Raw genomic sequence first — 20,218 nt, 5'->3', positions numbered from 1 at the left:
AACCTAAAAACATATCCTGGATTCTCTCCTATACTTTTTTTTTTAAATGCCCTAGTCACAGTCTCAAAATTGTCTTCTTGTTGGGCAGTAATAATCTGCTTGATCCTGTGTCTCATCTTGCTCCTGCCTAATATCCTCTTAGCACTGTTACCATTTCTAGTCAGCCTGGATGAAACATTATAGTTGGAAGGACTTAAATATGTACATTTGAGGTAGCAGAAAATGGCAGCTGTATCCTCTAACTTTGATAAGAAGGCAAAGTAACTAATGTCCTTTTTGTTTACAAGAAAATTGTGGTATTCTTTTCTCAATAAACTCATGACTGAAGTTTTTAAAGAAAATTATTTCAATCTCGGGGCTAGGATATAGCTAATTGTTAAAATAACTCACAGGATTTTGCATAAGCAAAATAATGTGAGTTAACATTAATATCACAGTGAAAATTGTGAGTAACTTTCATAAATTCTTATGTTACTGGCCAGAACTGACTTGCAGAACTTGCCATTGTATTCTGCCTTCAAGCTCACCTGAGTGCAGCCAGTTCCTTTAGCTCTGCCTGCTGCTCCATGTGGTGTTGTGGTCAGTAGGGATTAGGTACAATACTCTTCTGTATGCTTTTGTTCCTGTTACCTGGTTTCCACAGGAACACAAAGGTGCAGGGTGTGTAGAAGAGGTGCAGAGGTGCAATCACTGTTTTAAGGGCTTACTGAAATTAGCCAGACATTATTTTAATCAGTACAAGGCTGTTCACAGAGCTCAGATCCCTGTGCTCTGGATAGTGAGGTTTTGAAAATGAGAGCACAGATTTGCCTATGGAATATCTATACAGGAGAATGCCTGCTTTAAGGAATTTGTGCATTTAATTGCTAGGACAAATTCAGCTGTATAACAGAAAGAAGAGCTTGCTGTTCAAGATCATTATGCAGAGAAGGATACTTAGAAAGAACTCTTGGCCATGGTTTCTTACCTGCCCTCTTCCTTGGTTTGAGGTGGAGTTTTTTTGTGTGTAATTTTGCTTTGTGGTTCACAGAATCCTGAGAAGTAACAGAAGAAGTTTGGTAAAATGTCCTGGTTCCTAATTGTTGTGCTGTTCAATTGTTACAACTGCTTTGTGTGTTAGACAAAGCAGTATAACCATTATTTCTACTTAGACAATTAGAATGGCTCATAACTTTCCAAGGTGCACATTATACTTTGCATTTTGTTGAAGTATTGTAGCTTCATGTGTTTGCTTCCAGAACACCCAAAGTAGTCCTGCACTCTTCTACAGTTGGGTCACAGTTTCCTCTTTCATGTGCAACCTTTTTTTTTTGATATTTCTATTTCACTTGCGGTGAGCTAACCAAAATAATATTCCTTATATAAAACTTAGCAGGCAAGAAAAAAAAAGAAAGAGTGGTGGTGTGTGCAAGGGAGGGACTGGGTGGCTTGAAGGCTGCTTAACTTGGCATTACTTTGACTTATATTGGCTCAAAATATTAGTAAGACTGTTGCCTGAGTATCTTCACCAGAGTGTCCATGCAGCAGTGGTACAGGAGGGTGTTTTTCCAGGAGGGAGTTTGCAGTATGCAGAAGATAAATGCATATACAGTTAATTCCATACTTAGTACATTGCACAGGGGAAGTGATCCAAGCAGTTTTATGTGTTTTTATGGGCTGACTGAAGATTGTTGGCCTTTCTCAAGCAAAAAAAAAGTAATAAAGTGGATTATTTTGCTACTTATTCACTGTCCTATTGAGGAAATGGAAGACTAGTAGCATATAACATGCTAATATGGTATGGAATAATACTTCGAATAAAAATGCATTATGACGTATTTCTTCCTTTTAATGAAGAGGAGCAAATGATACTTTTGGGGCCTGAAATTCATTCCTGTACTACTGGAGCCCTTTATATCCCAGACAGTCTTTTGATGCAGGCATGGAAGTTTAATGTCTTTTATATTTTTTGGCCCAACCATTATCCATTAGGCAGAGGCAATCAGTTATGTCCAAGTAAGCCAGAAAATGAGTGATTCTACAGTGTGCATTTTGATGGTTACCAGTTTGGGCTGGATTAGAAATAATGACTTGGGCTTGAGATGTGATCTGTTACCTTCAATTTAGTACTTTGTTATGCTCTAATAGAGGTAAATTACTTCCTCACTTATGTTTCGTTGTAGATTGCTGAAATTCTGCTCTTTGCCTTATACCTCACTAATACCTATGGGTTTCTGAAAAATGAGTAAGACAGGTTTTTTCAGAATTCTTCAGCTGCTTTTACTGAAATTCTTTCAAGCCTGTTTATAATGTAGACCTATGAAACATTAGATGATTTTTTTGTCAGGGGCTGCTTTTGAACTCTGACCTTGGATGATACAGACCAGAGCTTAATAATCACTTGAGAATATCAGTATGTGAACAATAAACATACCAGATTTCATTTCTTCCAGTGAGGCAGAAAACAGCACCATCATTTGGTGTAAGCTAAAATAGCAGAGTTGTCTTAGTGCCCAGAATGCCATTCAGTAACAAAGCCTAAGAAGAATGTTAATTTACAGAATACTTTGTAGGTCCTGCCAATTACTAGGAACTTGATACTTGTTAAAAAAATAAACTATTCCTAACTTCTTTGACTAATATTTTATAGTCCTCAGTCTACAGACAGTGCTACTGTTATAACTATGCTTCCTTCCTAGTACTGTTTGTCATCTCCAAAGCATTAGGCAAATAATTAGCATACACTTTATCTACCTGTAAATGAGAGCAAGCTAGCACATTTCTGGGCAGTGCATATTTGGTATTTTTTCCATTGAACAATATTAGATTTCTGTTTCTGCTGTATTTTCTAGCTACTTGTGTGATGGTTTCAATCAGCTGGATCAAATTTTGTTTTATTTATTATATTAGAAAATATGTATTTTTTAAAATATTAAATAAAATTCAGTTTATTGATGGCTTTTTTTGGTGTTGGTATTATGGACTGGTTGAACATCCCACACGTATTCAGATGTAAACATTGGTATTTTTATGTGAGTGTGAAACATGATTTAACAGTTGGTTCTTTAATTTACCTGCCCAGAGTTAGGGTACTTTTCTTACACAGTGGATTATTCTACACTAGGTAGAAATTCCTGTATATCTTGTGGCTAATTTTTTATGTGAGGATGGTTTAAGATCTTCATTGAAACATGAAATGATGGCCACTCAACTTTGTAATGCTGTTGAGTGTAAGAACTTTGGTTGGCTCTGGACAAATAGGGAGGGTTAATTCCTTTGGGTTTGCCCTGTGACCACTTGAGGATGGGAAGCATGATGAAATACTTTCTCAAAGTATTGAACAGAAACTTACCATAAATAATTGGAGGAAAATAGAATAAATCAAGGCTTTTTTTGGTCTGGTAATTCATAATTGAAACCATGTTGAGGTTAGATTGATTTTAAGAACAACCTAGCTGAAAAAGCCTTAACCACAGTGGCAGGGGATATATCTCTGTTTTGCTTAGATGTGTAGGACTGCTCAGCTACTAAGTTCAGCACACTGCTGTCCTTACCTCTGTGTTTTTAAAAGATGGTGAATTGTTGTTCAGACTATATGGTTTCAGTAATAGGTAGTTTACAACAAGCAGGCTAGATGTTGAAAATAAGATAGGTGGGAAAGCTCACTGTCTTGTTCATGGGAGCAGTGAAATTTTATTTTTCTTAAGTGCTGTTGCTGAGTTTTCCCACTAAATGATAGCTGGGAGGTTCTTGATTCTTCTTTTATAAGGAACATCTTACACAGCCTTGTTTTCCCAAAGACCATTCTGCAATGTAGTTCCTAATGTCTACTGTACCCTTCCTCAAGTCTCTTTCAATGGTGAACAACCAGTTAGGAAGTTTTGGGACAGGACGGAGTCTTTGTTACCTGTGATGTTTTACCAGTGTCTCTGAGGCTCCATAGAATTTAATTATTAATATTTATATAATATAAATATTAATATATAAATATATTTATATATTTATACTTTATATAAATATAAATCTTAATATTTCTCAGTCCAGCTGTATGTGTTCATTGATGCTGTGGAGCTCCCACATCTCTCCCTTCTGTATCCTGCTAAGAAAGGTCTGTTATAGCCTTCCTGCTAAGTTGAACCTGAAGACTCTACCTCAAATCCAGCCTGAAGCCTCCCATGTCATGAGAATTCAGCTCCCTTAGTGCATCATGTTTAATATATTTATTTTTCCTAAAGTAGCATCAGGTTGTTTTTGATGACCAAAAGGGAGGACAGTATTTGATCGAGCTACAGTAAAGGAAGGTGCCTTGTTTCTAAGGCATTATCACACATGCACACTTGTAGAAAGCATGCACAGGACAGCTGCAGCAGTCTGAATCCTTATGTATATACAGAACCCTTCCTGAATTCTCCCCTCTTCCATCTTCAGGCTATTCCCAAGCTCTCATTGTCACCCACATTCCAGTACTCTGGATTTTCATATGAACTGCAAAGAGCTGTCAGACAACTGAGACTGCAAGACTTAAGTGACATGAAATTACTCTTAGGAAACTAACATTTCAATTTGATCCTTTTTGCCCATAAAAATGATTCACAGCAAGTAACCTGTTAATCTTGGATTAATTATCCTGGCTCTTCTAATGATATTAGCTGGGAGGGTGATAGTGAAGGGTTGTCTTATCTATAGCTGAGTGTCAGCACTTTGTCAAAGAAAGGTGATGGATGATCAATCTACTGTTGCTGTTTGCTCTCCTCTCTGAGAGTGAAAGTTCCTGTGAATTTCCATCAAGAATGTTAATAAAGATGGGAATAGAGCAAATGTGCCTTCATCACTTGGTTGCTTGAGCAGCGACTGGGAGAAGCCATCCCTGTGTCATTGGCCATTTCATGCTTTGCTGCCATAATGGAGATTTAATTAGGTTGCTGTTGTATTAATTGCCTGTATGGTTTTCTTTTCCCAAGCAGAAATCTGGAAGACTTTAGCAAATTATGGAGGCTTGAATTTGCCTGATTTCCTGCAGAAAGTGGGGTCAATAGGTCTCAGACTGTAGACACACTCTTCAGGCAGGCAGCAGGGGGTTGGCTCTTAATGGCACTTGAGAGATGCTTAATTGCCTTTTTGAAATGTTTTTCTCAAATGAGAGGCGTGGTTCTCCCATCCATTAGTGTGTGTCTACAGGCTTTTCCCTCCCTCCACCATCCTTTAGTAAGTGCAGAAGCAAAGCCTCCTTTAAAGTTGCTTTATTTTCCTAAGTTATGACCAGCAGGGGAGAATTTTCATGCCTTTCTGAAAGTAGTAGAAGTTGGGATTTAAGGAATGTACCTAAAATTTAGCTTTAAAAGAGGAATTCACGACCACTTTAGATACATGTGCACATGCTTGCACACAAATGCATGATATATTTCTTTCTGTAAGTACCTAAAATAGTCTTAGATTATGGAAAAGGAATAATGCTTTTCAAAATATATGATAGCAAGCAATTTGTTAGGAAGTGCTGTGGACAAAGAGAAAACATTTCTAGAAAAACTTCAAATGGGAGCCATCAATCTAGGTAGCAATTCTCACCCGTAAGTAATAAATAGAACATTGTCTGCAGATGGCTCTACCAGTTATTTCTTCTTGTAGGACAGAAACATAATATTTTCTTGGCACTCTGATTATGATGTTAAACCTCTGTTTCAAGTATTAATGAAAAGAGGTTTCTGAGAGTTGTGTTAAGAAGCTGCTTGACATTACCAAGGTCATTCAGATAATAACAGTCTTGGGGTGGGGGTTGTGTGGAAACAAGTCTGTAGTCAAGCTTTAATGAGGTGGATTATGCTCTGGTAACATTTAGATTGTGAATTGCTGTAGGAATTATTGGAGCTGCAGCAAAACCAGAGGGCTATCCCCATCTGCCACTAGTCATCTTGTACAACTAGCAAAGTATGTACAAAAGCTTTAATTTTAGAAAATGTAATAATCTGAAAGCAGATTTTTCTCTGCACATATCAGTTGCTGAAGTAATGGATGTATATTTTCCAAATTACTGAGTGTGATTTCACAGGTAGCCATGTCCCTTTCAAGAACCAAAGTTCCATAATGTACTGTTACTGTTTTTACATTATCCTATTACTCTTCTTGAGTAAAAACTCAAACTTTGTGTTTTCCATTAGGATCCTCCCAAAGAGTTTAAGATGAATGCTGCTTTTACCAGACCTGATAAAGTGTGTGTAGCTGAAGACCAGTCTGTCTTTTCAACTACTTCAGGAAGTCTACTAAAACATATTACTCCTACTGACAGGTCCTTGCCTGGAGCATACTCTTAGAGTATCCTGGAGAAAAGAGTGTGCCAATGCTGTGCTTAACTTTTCTGCCTCACATATTTATCCCCTCTTCAGTTTTGATTTGTTCATAGAAGGAAATCATGTTCACATAATTTTTTTTTCTCCTTTACCAAAATGTTGTGATGTCTTTCAGTAAATAGGCTCTTTATCCTCCTCACCCTTGAAGTCAATGTAGTTAGAGATGTCTAACCATTAAACACGAGGAATGTGATTGTTGAGTGTATAAAGTTAACCAAAGACTAAATAGGAAAACAGAAAATTTCAAAGTTTGCTTCCTACAAATGTGACCTTGTAACTCTGAGTCTGTAAAACTTGCTTTCCTCCTGATACAAGCAGGCCTATGGTATGAGTTTAGCTGGAGAATTTCACAGTATTTCTGTAAACTGCTGGCACTTGCTAACCTCTTACGAGTCTTCGTAGTTTTTACAGGCTAGGATTCAAAACTTCCTTGCAAAACAGCATCATTCAGTTAATGCTTTCCCAACTCCCCTTTTCACCTTGTCCCAAAGGGTTTGGTTTTTCCCTTTGCTTCTCTGTCCAACCCCTGATTGGAACATCAGTTGGAATGGAAAATTTGAGACTAAAATGCTGGTGTTTTCATTCTTGTCAAATGGTCCCTTCACTGCTTCCTCTCCCATGTTGTCAGCTCCAAAGGGGGTTGGCACATTCAGTGGGAATGTAGTTGTCTGTCTTGTCTCTTGCCATCTGGGCTGACTTTCCTTTGCTGTGTATTGAAGTAAGATCTTTAAAGTCTCAAAAGGGATGCTCTAGTTAAAATTCACAAGGAGCAGATAACTCTGGAATTCATCTTTGAATCTCAGGTCTTTTAATTTTTTTTTTAATGTAATAGGTGGGATTTTTCCACCGTTGAGCAAACTTTGTGGAAACTCGTACGTTGCTCCTCTTTGTACCTGCTTTTTCCCTTTTTGCTTGGGTGCACATTTTATACCAAGCTTATGGGTTTGTTCCTTTGCTTTTGTGGTTGTTAACACTTTTTCACTCTGAAATTGTAGTGCTGATTAAGTTTATCTTTTTTTATTGAGTCCTGACTATAAATATAAATGTCTTGAAATAGTGATTAGTAAATGAGAATTGAACCATGCTAGCTGGGCTCAATTCCCCTTGGTTTTCCTTCTCCACAAATCTATCTACCTCTTCCACTTTAGTTTTTGCCTTAATCTCTATCTGGTTGCAACATTACAGTCAGACATAAATGAAAATTGAAATAAGAAAGAGATTAGAATAAAGGTTTTGAGAAATTGCCAACGTCAGAATTGGAGAATTGCCTGATCTGAGCAAATTACAAATCTAATGGTTAGGCTCTGGCTATATGAATTAGTCCCTGTTGTGGTAATTTACCTTAAACAAATTGCTTTACTGTTTTCTTGTCTTCCTTCACAGAAATGGAGCAGTGTGAGCAACCCACTCTTCCTTCCACTGATCCCACCTCAGTCCCAAGGTTTCACAGCCGTGGTTCTGACCTATGACCGAGTGGAGAGCCTTTTCCGAGTTATCACCGAGGTGTCCAAAGTGCCCAGTCTGTCCAAATTGTTGGTAGTCTGGAACAACCAGAATAAGAATCCACCAGAAGGTAAAAACCCGTGGGAGGGGTGGTGGAGGAAGGTGAAACTGGGCATAGCATATCTATTGACACCTGTTACAGAATGACCTCTCTTCTACATCATTTATATTCAAGAAGTATTTCATGGTTCTTTCAAAATAATTTGTTGGGGTTTTTTGTGACAAAGTGTTTGAAAGTAAAGTCAGAGAAGCCAAAGTAGATAACAAGAACAAAAGCATACCAGTGGTTGTGCTGCTAACTTCTGAATCAAAAGTTATAAATATATTATTGCAGAAACATTTCTGTCCTTAACATTTTTAGAGGGAGTAGTAAGGAGAAACTTATTTTTGATCTGTCAATACTTGCTTTTATTTCTTTGTAGACAGACTTTTGTCACAGTGTATATATACTGCTGCTACTGAACTGTTTCTAGTGCAAATATTGTTCAAAGCAAAGTAGTTTGAATGCTTGGAGCTGTAAAATAAGTGAATATATTGATTGATTGATTGATTGATGAAATGAAATGGAAATTTGGGTCATTTCAGGTGTCCAGACTGGAGTCTCCATACCACTAGAATATCATGTGAAAATGCTAATGCTTTCCCAGTAAGACAATACATAAGTGCCTATTTTAAACTATTTCTGTTTCCAATACATTCAGTATACTGTGCTGCTCTCTGTAGTATGTGAGTGAGTCTGGTGTCATCTGCATGGTTTTTAAATTGTTTTTGATATGTGGTTATTTTAAAATGAGGACTCATTCACAGGGATTTTCCCCAAGTTATTTATATGTGTAGATTTTTGGAATGAGGTTTGGTTTCAAAGGTATATTAATTACTCCTGTGTGAATTCAATGCTGTAAATCTCTCAATTATTTTGTTTTCAGTAGCTGAGGTGTACTTTGCCAGCCTGGCATACTGCTGTACTCTATCCCCTTGTACCAGGACTCAATCTCAGTCTGCCCAGTCCTCACAGCTTGCTGCCTACATTTTCAAACCAAAGATCCCTATCCCATGTGTTTTTGTCTCCTTCTATGCAATGTCATTTTACACTCCATGGGCTGCTCTGTGTCCAACCAACTCCCTTCTTTCCCATCTCAGGCTGCCTGCCTCCTGACACTGTGCTGCTCCTAATCTGTTCCCAGGTCCTCAGCTGGAAACACATGTCCTGAAATTAGTGAATTCCATTATGAAATCACCATGGAATAAATGGGAGGTCTTGCCCCATGTAAGGGAAAATAGCTAGGCTTGGCCTTTGGTAATCCTCTCCAGTGCTAGACAGACTCCAACACTGCTCATTTTATTTCTGTGCTTACTGTGCTTACCTTCCCTAGGGTGACTTTCTCCAAGGTCTGAACACCAGTACTAAAATCCTGAGCATTGTGCTGGGCAATTAAAGCCTCCTCATTCTGGATTAAATACTGTAGCTATAGTAGCTGAAATGAACCTGGTTCCCACGTGCTTTGCATATGGATCTGTCATTCTCATCTGAAAATGTGGTGATTTTGTGGGACAAGAAATGTTGCCTTCTAGGAATATGTGTTCAAAAGAAGTGTTGTATTGTGGATTCTTCTGAAGCAAATGAAGTGTGTTGTTAGGACTCTTCACTTTATAATTCTCTTTCCAGAGGCTTCAACTGCTGCTTTGTTCTACTCTTCAAGGTTAGTTATTCTTCATAGCAGCAAGATGCAACATAGAAATTAATCCCTGACCACTTGTCTCAATTTACCATCTCCTAAGAGCTGCTTAGAGCCAAGCTGTTGCTACCATTCACTTGGCTCCTTTGCCATTTTGGCAACTTGCTACAGTTGGAAGCAGAATAACTTTATTGCTTACTTTAAAAAGTGTTCTTTATTACTTCTGGGCTAAATACCTCAAGTTTAGTCATATTTTAAATGTTTTGCAACCCTTTAGAGTAAAAATTGTTGTGTATAAATTGATAGCAACAGGAATTTTTGCAGTAAGCAGTTATTTTCTAAAAGCAAAAAAGCTCAGTGATATATACATTTATGTGATCACTGAGTGTGGGTGGATTCAACCCAAATGAATTGTTTTCACATTTCCTTCAAGTGAGTCTGAGATATAGGAGAGCTGAAGCAAATAGATCATTAAAATGACCTTTTCTTTTCAATCATTGTTTTCATCCTGAAAATCAAAATGTGTTTAATTTTTTTCTGCCTCTATTACCCCTAAGTCATAAACTAGTTAAAAACAACCCAACCTGTAGAACTTAAAATTGTGGACTTGAGAGCACAGTTGAAAGCACAAGTAGTTTTGTCCTTGCATTAGCCTAAACATTGCATTGAAGCAAATAACTATTTGTTTTTAGTGTCCTTTTTCCCTTTATTGCTGTTACAATCATTGTAATCTCTTGGCCCATGGCTAGAGAGAGGTCAGTTTGATTAAATGAACTTGTTTTATTCCAGATCCATGCAGGGCATTCCACTTGGCTCTTCAGCCAGTCTCTCATTCAGTCTGTCTATTAGTGATCCTAATCCTCGGACTTCAAAGCTTCTGCTGTTTATAGCCTGTTAAAGCCAGGAAGTTTCTGATGGATTAGAACAAGGAATGAGTTTGAAGTTTGTAATGTGCACCACTGTCACTGATAAAGTCTAGTTTATTACCCTACAGTAGTATCTGCACTTTTATGGCTATTCATTTTTAATTGGTTGTAGTAAAGCAGAGGTGCTTAACCTTCTAGAGCATCAAGTGCTTTATTTCGTGGTCCTTTCCACATAAGAGACATGTTTCAGTACAGAAGCAGATCTTGGCATTTGTCATTGCAGCTCTTCATGTCTTCGTTTTGTTTTGCATGTGTAAGTGGGAGGGCTGAGTGAAGAACAGCCAAATTGCCTTCCTTAGTGAGTATGTGTGCTAAATTGCAAATTGGGCTTAGGTTTCCTGGGATGCAGCTGGCAAAGTGCCACACAAGTGACATGTGGCCTTTCCTTTCTTTCCTCTGTCAACACCAGAAAACTATTATAACTGAAAATACCATTATTATCAAAACAATATGATATGCATTTGCAATAGTGCCTTTATGTAATGATAGGACTTAGGAGGAAAACTGGGTGAAAATGATATACTCTAAAAATTGCAAAAAATTTAAGATCATGGAGTTACAGGTGGTCACTGTCATCAGTAGTGCTGAGCATCCCAACTAAGAGGTTGTAGCTGATTTCAGCTGCTGTGCAGTGGTAACAAGTGTGGGGAGTGTGCAAGGTGTCTGGAAACAAACTCTTTTCAAACCTAAGCCTCTCAGGGCAGATGCAGCCCTGATGCAACAGAATTTTTTTGTTATGTTGGCTGATAAAAAAGGTAAAAGGGCAATGGATTAATTAAGCACTTGACTGGAAAGTTTTCAACCAAGTAATGTGTAAAAATATAAAATTGGAGAACTACATGTATGTGGGTGGGTTAGATATCAGTAGTAATTTTAAGATTGTTTTTTGCTTAACCTTAAGAGTTTGCAAGGATGATTTTTTTAACCTAATGTCTGAGAGCTGTCTGTGGAAGTCTGAACTGATGGTTCTGTGTTTTCTTTAGAATCAGTGAAAAGAAACAAGATGAACTATGAGAAACACAGATGTCTTGTGCAAAGACAACAAAGTTTGAAGTTTACACAATGTTTTTGATGGTAAAAATATTGAATCTTATATGTGAAATAGCAGAAAGAAAATATCACTTACAGTGATGATTCTACTTTGGAAGCTTAAAATATTATAGAATCAGCTTATTATCTTAAGTACTCAATGAATTTAGGGACATGATCTCTGCTCAGTGTCTTTGGCTGAGTTTTGCTTATTTTCTGTGCCGTGAATTGTATGAAAGAACCCCATCAATACAGCAGTAATGTCAGTAGGCCCATAACTGTGTGTATAATACTAATAAAAATAGTAAAAGCCTTGAAATACTACAGGAAAAAAATCTATTTTTTCCCCTCACAATGGATCAATTAAAATAAACATTGTGGTCTAAGTGCCTGCTGCTGGGAATATTTTGCAGAAATTATGATTTTCTCCATCAGCCAAATATTTTTTTTTCCTTTCATTTGTGTTTTTTCTAAATTGCTAGTTCTGAAATTCCAGAAAATAGTCTGTAATAGAAATTCCCACCAATATTTGTTTCAGACAAGTGAAGAAACCACTTTGTCTACCACATAAATAATATTATAATGTAAAAATCTGTTACTGTTAGTAAACATGCAACAAGCTAGAAATCATGTGTGATAGACTGATTCCTTTGGTTGTATTATAAAAATGAAAAATGTATTTTAAAGAGTGTGTATTTTCTGTTTAGTTGTGGATCCTGGAGCTAAGTTGCTATAAACTTCTTATGGTATTACTGAAATAATAATCTTTGTATTTCTATTTGATGCTGTTAATGGACAACATTGATATAAACTGTTGGGGCTAAAGAAAGTGAGTATCCTTTGAAATGTTGCTGTACCTTAAGGAGGTATTATCTAAAAACAAATTAAAAAAAAACAACTGCAGTGACAGGTTTGGGATTTTTTTTGAGTACTGTGCCTTTGGAACTCAGCACTGGTTTTTTAACCCAGGAATGAATTTTTTAACTTCTAAGTTTTTAATTAATTTGGCTTCTTGATGATGGACTTAATGTCATTTTTCTTGATTAGCTAGAGAATTAATTCATGGTGATTTTAGTCTTCCATAAGGCATATTGCAAGCATTTTGCAATACTACTTCCTAGGGAAATCTGGAAAGTTAGCCTGTCAAACCCATCTTAACACACTGGGCTCTTGTGTCCTAGAACCAAATGTTCTGTTTTGTTATATACAAGAATAATTCTGTGGATTTCTGTAGAACAATATAAACACTTTAATGTGAGTAGAAAGCACCTGTTTTGAGCTCTAAACAGACTTTTTCACTCAGCCATAATGGAAGGAATTCTGATAATAAGTAGATCTGCCATGCCTGGTGTTGCTTCTGACAATTTTTTTAAACTTCAGACTCCAGCAAAATTCTGCCATTCTGTATCAGAGACTGAAAAAGTGTTAATTAGGTTTCATCAGCAATGTTCAATTAGCTGCATTCATGCAAACTACTTTGGACCAGCTAGAATAAGTATCAGATGAGAGCTTGTACAAAAGTTCAGGTATGAGGATTGGTTATGCTGTATGGGATTCCGTGCAACTGCAGGTACAAACACAGCATGTTTAGAGGTTTTCTGCCAGTTTTTATCGGTCTTTGTTTACCTTGCAAAACTTCTGGAAGGGTTTTTCCTTTTTATATTTCCAAATGGACTCCACAGAAGTTTTGGGAAGTGAAAGCATTATATGAATTAATATTCTGGACCCAGATTATCACTAGTCATGAGATATTCTTAGCGGTTATTGAGGCAGTAAAGCAGAAAAAAAAAATGTTTGTACAAATGTCTTTGTATGAGTCATCAAAATGCCTTGATTTCAGCCAGTAAGTGGATTTTAAAAAATTTGTTATATTGGTTTTCATACTGACAGGCATTCAGTTCTTGCCATCAGGAGTCTATGCTGTATTTCCAGGTCCTCATTATCTTTACCTGCTGCTTCCAATTGCAAATGCAACAAACCATCTGCATTCAAGTATTACTTGCTATTTTTTGAACTTGATACTACTTAGAAGAAGAATAGTGGTTAGCTCTGTACAGCTGCTGTACTGATTCTCATTTTTCCTACGCTGAGTGTTGAAACTGGGAATGGATGATAAGTATGCAGAGCAAGTAATTCCCTTTGTAAATACACTTCTGTCTGCTGACAAGATCAGCAATAATGTTTGGGCTGCAAAAGGACTTGCTGAGATGTTATTAGCTTCCCAGTTTCTCAGAAGCAGGGATACAGAGAATGGTGCTATTTAACAACATGATGGTGTGTCCCGGCTGTGGCTGGGAGAGGGTTAATTTTTGCAGCCTGTACCACCTCACTATTCTGTACTACCTCACTCAGTTCGAGGGAAAGGGAGTCTCTTCCAAGGAGAAGAGCTTCCTTCTGGTGGAAAAAACTTGCTGGGAGGAGCTGTCTGGTATTGTCTGTTGTTGGGTTTTCTTCCATGAGAATAGTTTCTTTTCCTGTACTCTGTTGTTAGTACGTTGCCACTACTGTTTATTTTATCTCATTGCTGTTTGCAGTAAGTTGTTTTTACCTCAACTTGTGATCTTTGCCTTTTGTGCCTCCAATTCTCCTCCTCTCCATCCTCCTGCAGCAGGTAGGGGGAAGGGAAAGAGTGAGAGAAGTGTGTGGTTTGGAGAGTCTTGGTGGGGCACTGAACTGGGGAGCACCATTCCCAAACCATGGCACAGTGCCATTTCTCTTTGAAAAGAAATAATACATTCCATGGAAATATTGCGCTCTATTATTTTTAATGATCCCCCTTTTATGTATGATGTAACAGTTCATTCAGTACTGAAAACAGGGCTGGATTTCAGACTAAGAAATCATTTTTTATATATGAACAGTGTGCAAGCTTAGTTACATTTTCAGTACAAACATCTGATCACAAGCCTAGGGAGGTGTGGAAAGTGAGAGAGGTTTTTGTGTGAGAGGGTATTCCTTTAGGTTATAATGAAATTGCCTCTTTCTCATGAGCGTCCTCCCTTCTCTTATCTGCATGTCTCATGTGATTCACTGGCAGCTGTAGCTGAGAAACACATAATTAGAGGATGGGATTTTTTGCTGCTCTTTTATATGGGAGTGTTTTAACTGCGAATGTAACTATGGCACCTTTTTATCCTACAGTTTAAATCATCTTGAAATCATGCTTGAAAATTTTGCTGTGAGATTTGGACTTGCAGGACTTAAAGGTGAAATTGTGGGCTGGCCAGAATCACCACCATGCATTGGTTATTAGGGTCTGTAAGCCCATTAGAAGAGGGAGCTGCATTGGACAGAGTTGGGAAACTGGTGATTTTGTGTTGAGAGGACCACACACTGTTTCTATGGGCTTCTCTAGCAATCAGTGCATCAGTAGTCCTAAATAACAGATAATTCCAATCGTGACCTGAGTCATTACCAGAGAGCAAGTGTAAGTGTTATTCACTCTTTACTCCTGATTGTTTCAGTATGACACACAATAGGAGATGCCTGTCATACTCTTCAGAATCCTTACATACATAGACTTGTATTCACTCCAGAGAGCTCTAATTCCATAATTTGCTTCTATTTTCAGCTGCATCACAGAGTCCTCACTGATTTTTAAAAAGTAAGAGTAGTCCCCTGTCCAAACATGCATTTTTACTTTGTACACCTAAAGGATCTTGTGCCATGATGTAAGATTCTTAAGCTTCTTTTGTGTTTGTCATACTCTATTAAAGGTCTGTCTTACTGTAAGAATAAATTCTGTGCTTTTACCTTGGTTATAACAAAATCCTGTAAACTGAGAATTTCCTCCATATATGTTTTGCTAGTGTTGAAGTTTCTCAGAACTTTCCAAGCAATTTCTGTAAATTCAAAGTCTGATATTACAGAAGTGGCAAACCTTTTTCTAATTGCTCTTTAAATATAAATACTTTTCTTTTGTGGTCCTTTAAAATAAATATAGGCAATTTTAACCTTCCTGATGGATTCTAAAACTTTGACTTCTGAAGTGACTGTTGTCTTTTTTATATATGTATTTCTTTTGGAGTTCCTGTGGCAGAGCTAATTTGTAATACTTGGATCTCTCACTGGAGCCTGCTGTCCTTTATGACAGCAAATTTTGCCAAGGTTGCCAGTTGTTACCCAGGTGCCATTGTATGCTAACATCTCCCATGTGCTTCCATCTCTGTAGGGGCAGCAACATCCAGCATCTAGTCAGCCTCTGGGCAGCAAGTAGCCTTGTGCATTTTGCATGCTGCAGAGTAACTGGTACCCTGATGTCTTTATTCAGAGTTTCTCCAAAATGCTTGTATTTTCTTTTCATTAATCTAAGGCTAAATTCAGAAACTTTATATTATGTTTCTCAAAGCACAAATATTTGACAGTAACATACCCATTGTTGAGAACTGGTCATTTTGAGAGACTTTCCAAGACCTTAGTAAATCATGTGGATTTAAGAGGATTTGCTGACATCTGAGATGCGTGCTGATTATAATTAGATTACATCTTCATTTTTCATACACTTTTCATTTTTTTTCCTTCTCTAACCATTTTTTATGCAAGTGACATGTCTGTTAGTAAGCTATCAAATAGTTGATTTTTCAGAAGAGCTGGAAGTTTAATACTTACATACATGCTTGTTTTTCCAAATTATTATTTTTTGATCCTAGTGATTTTTCAGTTTCAATTTCTGTTTCAATCTATTCCTGCACTTTGTTGCAATTTGGTTGTCATTTTTTTTTTCAAAATGTAGCAGACACAAAAAGAAGAAAAGGGTGAATAAAAGAATGCTTAACATGTATCAAATGTAAACTTTGATGCTACACATAAATACAAATTTTCAAATACATGCCTATATATGACAATTCTGATTGCAGCTGAAACACTTGTAACAGTATTTTTGGGATCATTCAGGCTGCATAAACTTATTTTATACTAATTCTGGGGTTACATTTGGATAATTATAGGCAATTATCCAAAGGTCTTTAAGAATCTTGCAAACATTACACAGTCTGTAGTTCTTATGAGGCAATGACATCTGTCTTTGTGAGGTACCTGTAAGTGTCTGTTACCATTTATAAAATGGCACTTGCACATTGTATGCTAAACCAGTAAGAAAGCAGTGAGTGAAATCAAGAGTACTAATTTGCAATAATCACTTCCAGTCATTTAATGTTACTGCCTCCTAAGGTTACAATGACTAGGAAGCTGAAAATTTCAGAATGTCAGTGATCTCCTACTGGAATCATCATTTCAGATTGTGATTCCTGCATGGCTTTTAAAGACCTTATGGTGGGTGCTGAGAATAAAGTGAGCTTGTAATGCTGTAACTGGAATCAATGCTCCATTTCTGTAGTGGCCCCAAGGAGCTTGCTGTATGTCCCCAGCTGGTGGCTGACTGTGACTCCCCTGGAGTCCATCAGTGATGGGATTGAATCCTTCCAGCTGACTGCTGGTCAATATCACAAACCACTCAAACGTGCTAGGGCTAATGCCTTGTGCCTTCTAGTAGAAGGACAAGGGTTGAGTGAGACAGGACAAGAACGTGCATACGTGTCAAATAAAGGCCATGGTCTACAAGACCACACAGATAAAAGTAGGTTTTACAGACATGGTTTCAAACTTACAGGAAAAACCTAGGAAACTGAATACTGAATGCAGATTTGGCCAGTAAATATCACTCCGTGTTTCTTCTTTTTTTTCCTTTTTTTTTTTTTTTTGGCCACCCATGCCTGCCAATCCTTTCTAAAATACAGCTCCAAGAAAAACTGACTTTTGAAGACTTTCTGTGGTTTGGAAATACTGCTTTGTTTTCCTGAGTGAAGTAGTGTTCAGACTCTGGTGTCTTTTAGCAGTGTGCAGATTTGCGAGTTTATTGAGTATTGTGTGAGCTGTTAAGTCTGAGAGGCCCAGTGGTGATGGGGATGGACACTTCTTCCTGAGAGCAAATTTTACTTGTACATGTGGGAATGAAGCAGCTTCTCCTCTTCTCTGGTACTCTCTTCCTAGTGCAACAGACAGTGGAAAGAGTGCAGAATTGTCTTGGAGGCAGACCTGATTCAAGGTCATAATGGAAGTGAAAGTGTGTGCACATAATTGTATCCTATTATTTTTGGGTTTGTCAGCTAGCATTCTTCAGATCCTTCTGCTGAGAACAATTCCAGAATATGACCATATGTTGTTGTTTAAAAACTTAAACCATTTCCTTAGGTTAGGACTTCTCTTTAATTTTGTCCTTACAGTGGCTTTTTGCATTGACACCTGTTTTAACTTCCACTTTTATTCTCAGAACACAAAAACAAGGATCTTATTTCCTTATGCTCTTTTCTGAATTTCTGTATTTGCTCCTCATGTCCTAGTAGTTTGATTCAGACTTCCTATTTTTTTCCTGGTGACAGTCAACCATCTTACTGTTCATGGAGTTTGAGGCAGAAGGTGCAGTAAGACCATCTGGCTTGACCTGTGTGTCATAAGTCCCCACATTGCCTTTCTTTTCAGTCCAGTGACTTCAAACTTGACTGCATCCTCTATAATAATACCCAGCCTTGTTGAAAGACAAGATGTACAGAACCAATTGCTATCCTTTTAAACTTTTGCCAGAGGTTAACCACTGTTGCTATTAAAAATGTCTGCCTTATTTATACTTTGAATTGTCTGGCTTTAGATTCCAGTCTTTGTTTTTTGTTATGTCTTTCTCCAATTTGTTGGAGATACATGGCATTTTTCTTCTTGTGTAGGTGCTTGTTAAACTTGTTAAGCAAATCTACTTTTTGTTCATTCTTTTAGTAAACTAAACAGATAGATCTCCACGTTCTACTAAAAGGCATTTTCTCCTGACCTCACATAACTCATGTGATTCTTTCTGTACCATTTTCAGTGTTTTAACATGGTTTGAAATACAAAAGCACCAGAATGAAACAGTATTTTAGCTCTGTCTGTCTGTGTCTGCATATAGGTAAAATTGTCCTGCCCTTTGCCCTGACTTCTTACTACATACCCATCTATACATACAAAAATTATATAAATCCATTCTGCTGCAGCAGCATGCTGAGAACTAGTGTCTGCTCTATCCTGTTAATCCTTTTCAGAAGCTGTTTTTAGGGAGAAAGTTGCCTTGGTCCTAGTGTTTAATTGTGTCTCAAAAGTGTCAGTGTGTTTTTTGTTCAAATGCACCTAGTTTACTAAGCAGTCCTGTCATATAGAGTTCAGTAAGCTCTGTATGACTTTATTGTGCTCACTGTTTTTCATGTCTCCAGGCTTTGTGTCACTTGCAAACTGCACTGAAAATTTATATATATTTCAGACATGAAAATGCCAGTGCCTTCAGGCCCAATATCAGTTCCTCTAGACTCCACTTACCACAGAATCAGAGAATGGCTAAGCTTGGAAAGGACTTCTGGAGATCAGCTGTCCAATCCCCCTCTCAAGCAGGAACGTGTCCTCTTCAAGAGCAGAGATTTCATTACGTCGTTGGGCAACCGGTGTTAGTGCTCAGTCACACTCACTCTGGCAGGGTCTCCCCTGATGTTTGGAGGGAGCCTCCAGTGTTTCAGTTTGTGCCATTGCCTCTGGTCCTTTTACTGGCCACCAGTGAAGGGAGTCTGGTTCTCTCTTCTTTGCATCTTCCCTTCAGGTGTTTGTTCATAGTGGTGAGACCTTCCTTGAGCCTTCTCTAGACTAAATAGCCACAGCAGTCTCAGCTTTTTTTTTTTGTAGGGAAGATGCTCCAGTGCCATCATTACTTTTGTGGTTCTTTCCTGAACTCTCTCCAGTTTGCCCATGTCTCTCTTGCTTTTAATTAAAATACATTTTCACAAACAGTTGCTTTTGGGATGCATCATACTGTAATAATGACTACTGTTAACCTTTGTGCTAGAAATTGTGCATGGTTATATGCATTTAGAATGAATGTTTAATATTCAGACCTTCCGTTTCCTTTAGCTTGGTGCTCTGTATTTACACCTATAGTTATTCTTTTGTAGGAATAGAATGGGGTTTTGAAAGTTTTTGAATAAATGCAGAAGCTGTTAACATGACACTTAAGGTGCTACATGTTAAACACAGGAAAAAATAGAAATTATACCATAGTATTAATTGGTAGGGTGAATTTGATCCAGTTTTGTATCTACGGAGGGCTCTGTTGCTATTTAAATCCTCATCTGACTTGTGAATTTAATAGTTGTGTACTCCAGTGCTCTATTCTACTTGGATGAATGCTGTAGGGCACAAGTTAGAATCCATTTGTATTTATCTAGTTCTAAATTATCACTGTAACTTAGGACTTTGAAGATGAAAGAAATTGCTGAGGCACAGAATCTACTCCTTAGCAGTAGTCAATAGTGCTAAACATTTAATTGATATAATAATTTCTTTTTTTGCCTGGCCATTGATAGAACTAACATTCTTAATTAAATTATTTATGATCCTAGACTTGCAGTCAGTGATTGTATACTGCAGCTTCAAATTTTTTTAGTTGCAGTTGAGTGAAGTATCTTTTCACACTGTGTGCCCTGAACCAATACGTATTATCCCTGCGCTTGCTCTGGGAGTGTTGCAAGTTGCTGTTTTGGGCGAGCTATCCTCTGTGTAGCTGCCCATGAAGCTCTTTGCTGAGAGATACAGAGGGAAATGCAGCTGAACTTCTGTCTCTTGCCTTCGTTGCTCTCATGTTTGCCAAACCAAAACTGCTGTAAATTCACCGTTAAGAAGCATTTGTTTAGGAGCAAGGAAGAAAAGAGTAAAAAGCAGCTAAGATGGATATGCATATTCAGAAGTAAAGTAT

At 37.6% G+C, this 20,218-nt stretch overlaps 1 protein-coding gene across 2 annotated transcripts in view; it reads left to right on the top strand.

Annotated features, from left to right (window-relative positions):
• EXT2 (exostosin glycosyltransferase 2) overlaps window positions 1–20,218 on the top strand; it is a 73,883-nt gene that overhangs the window by 35,152 nt on the left and 18,513 nt on the right. For both annotated transcript variants that reach the window (XM_005480130.4, XM_026794866.2), the window contains one exon: window positions 7,707–7,896. In XM_005480130.4, the coding sequence (XP_005480187.1) occupies window positions 7,707–7,896 (190 nt within the window). The remainder of the gene's footprint in view (window positions 1–7,706; window positions 7,897–20,218) is intronic.

This window comes from Zonotrichia albicollis, chromosome 6 (assembly GCF_047830755.1).
Source record: "Zonotrichia albicollis isolate bZonAlb1 chromosome 6, bZonAlb1.hap1, whole genome shotgun sequence".
Lineage (NCBI taxonomy): Eukaryota > Metazoa > Chordata > Aves > Passeriformes > Passerellidae > Zonotrichia > Zonotrichia albicollis.
This window is presented reverse-complemented; position numbering and strand designations above follow the sequence as displayed.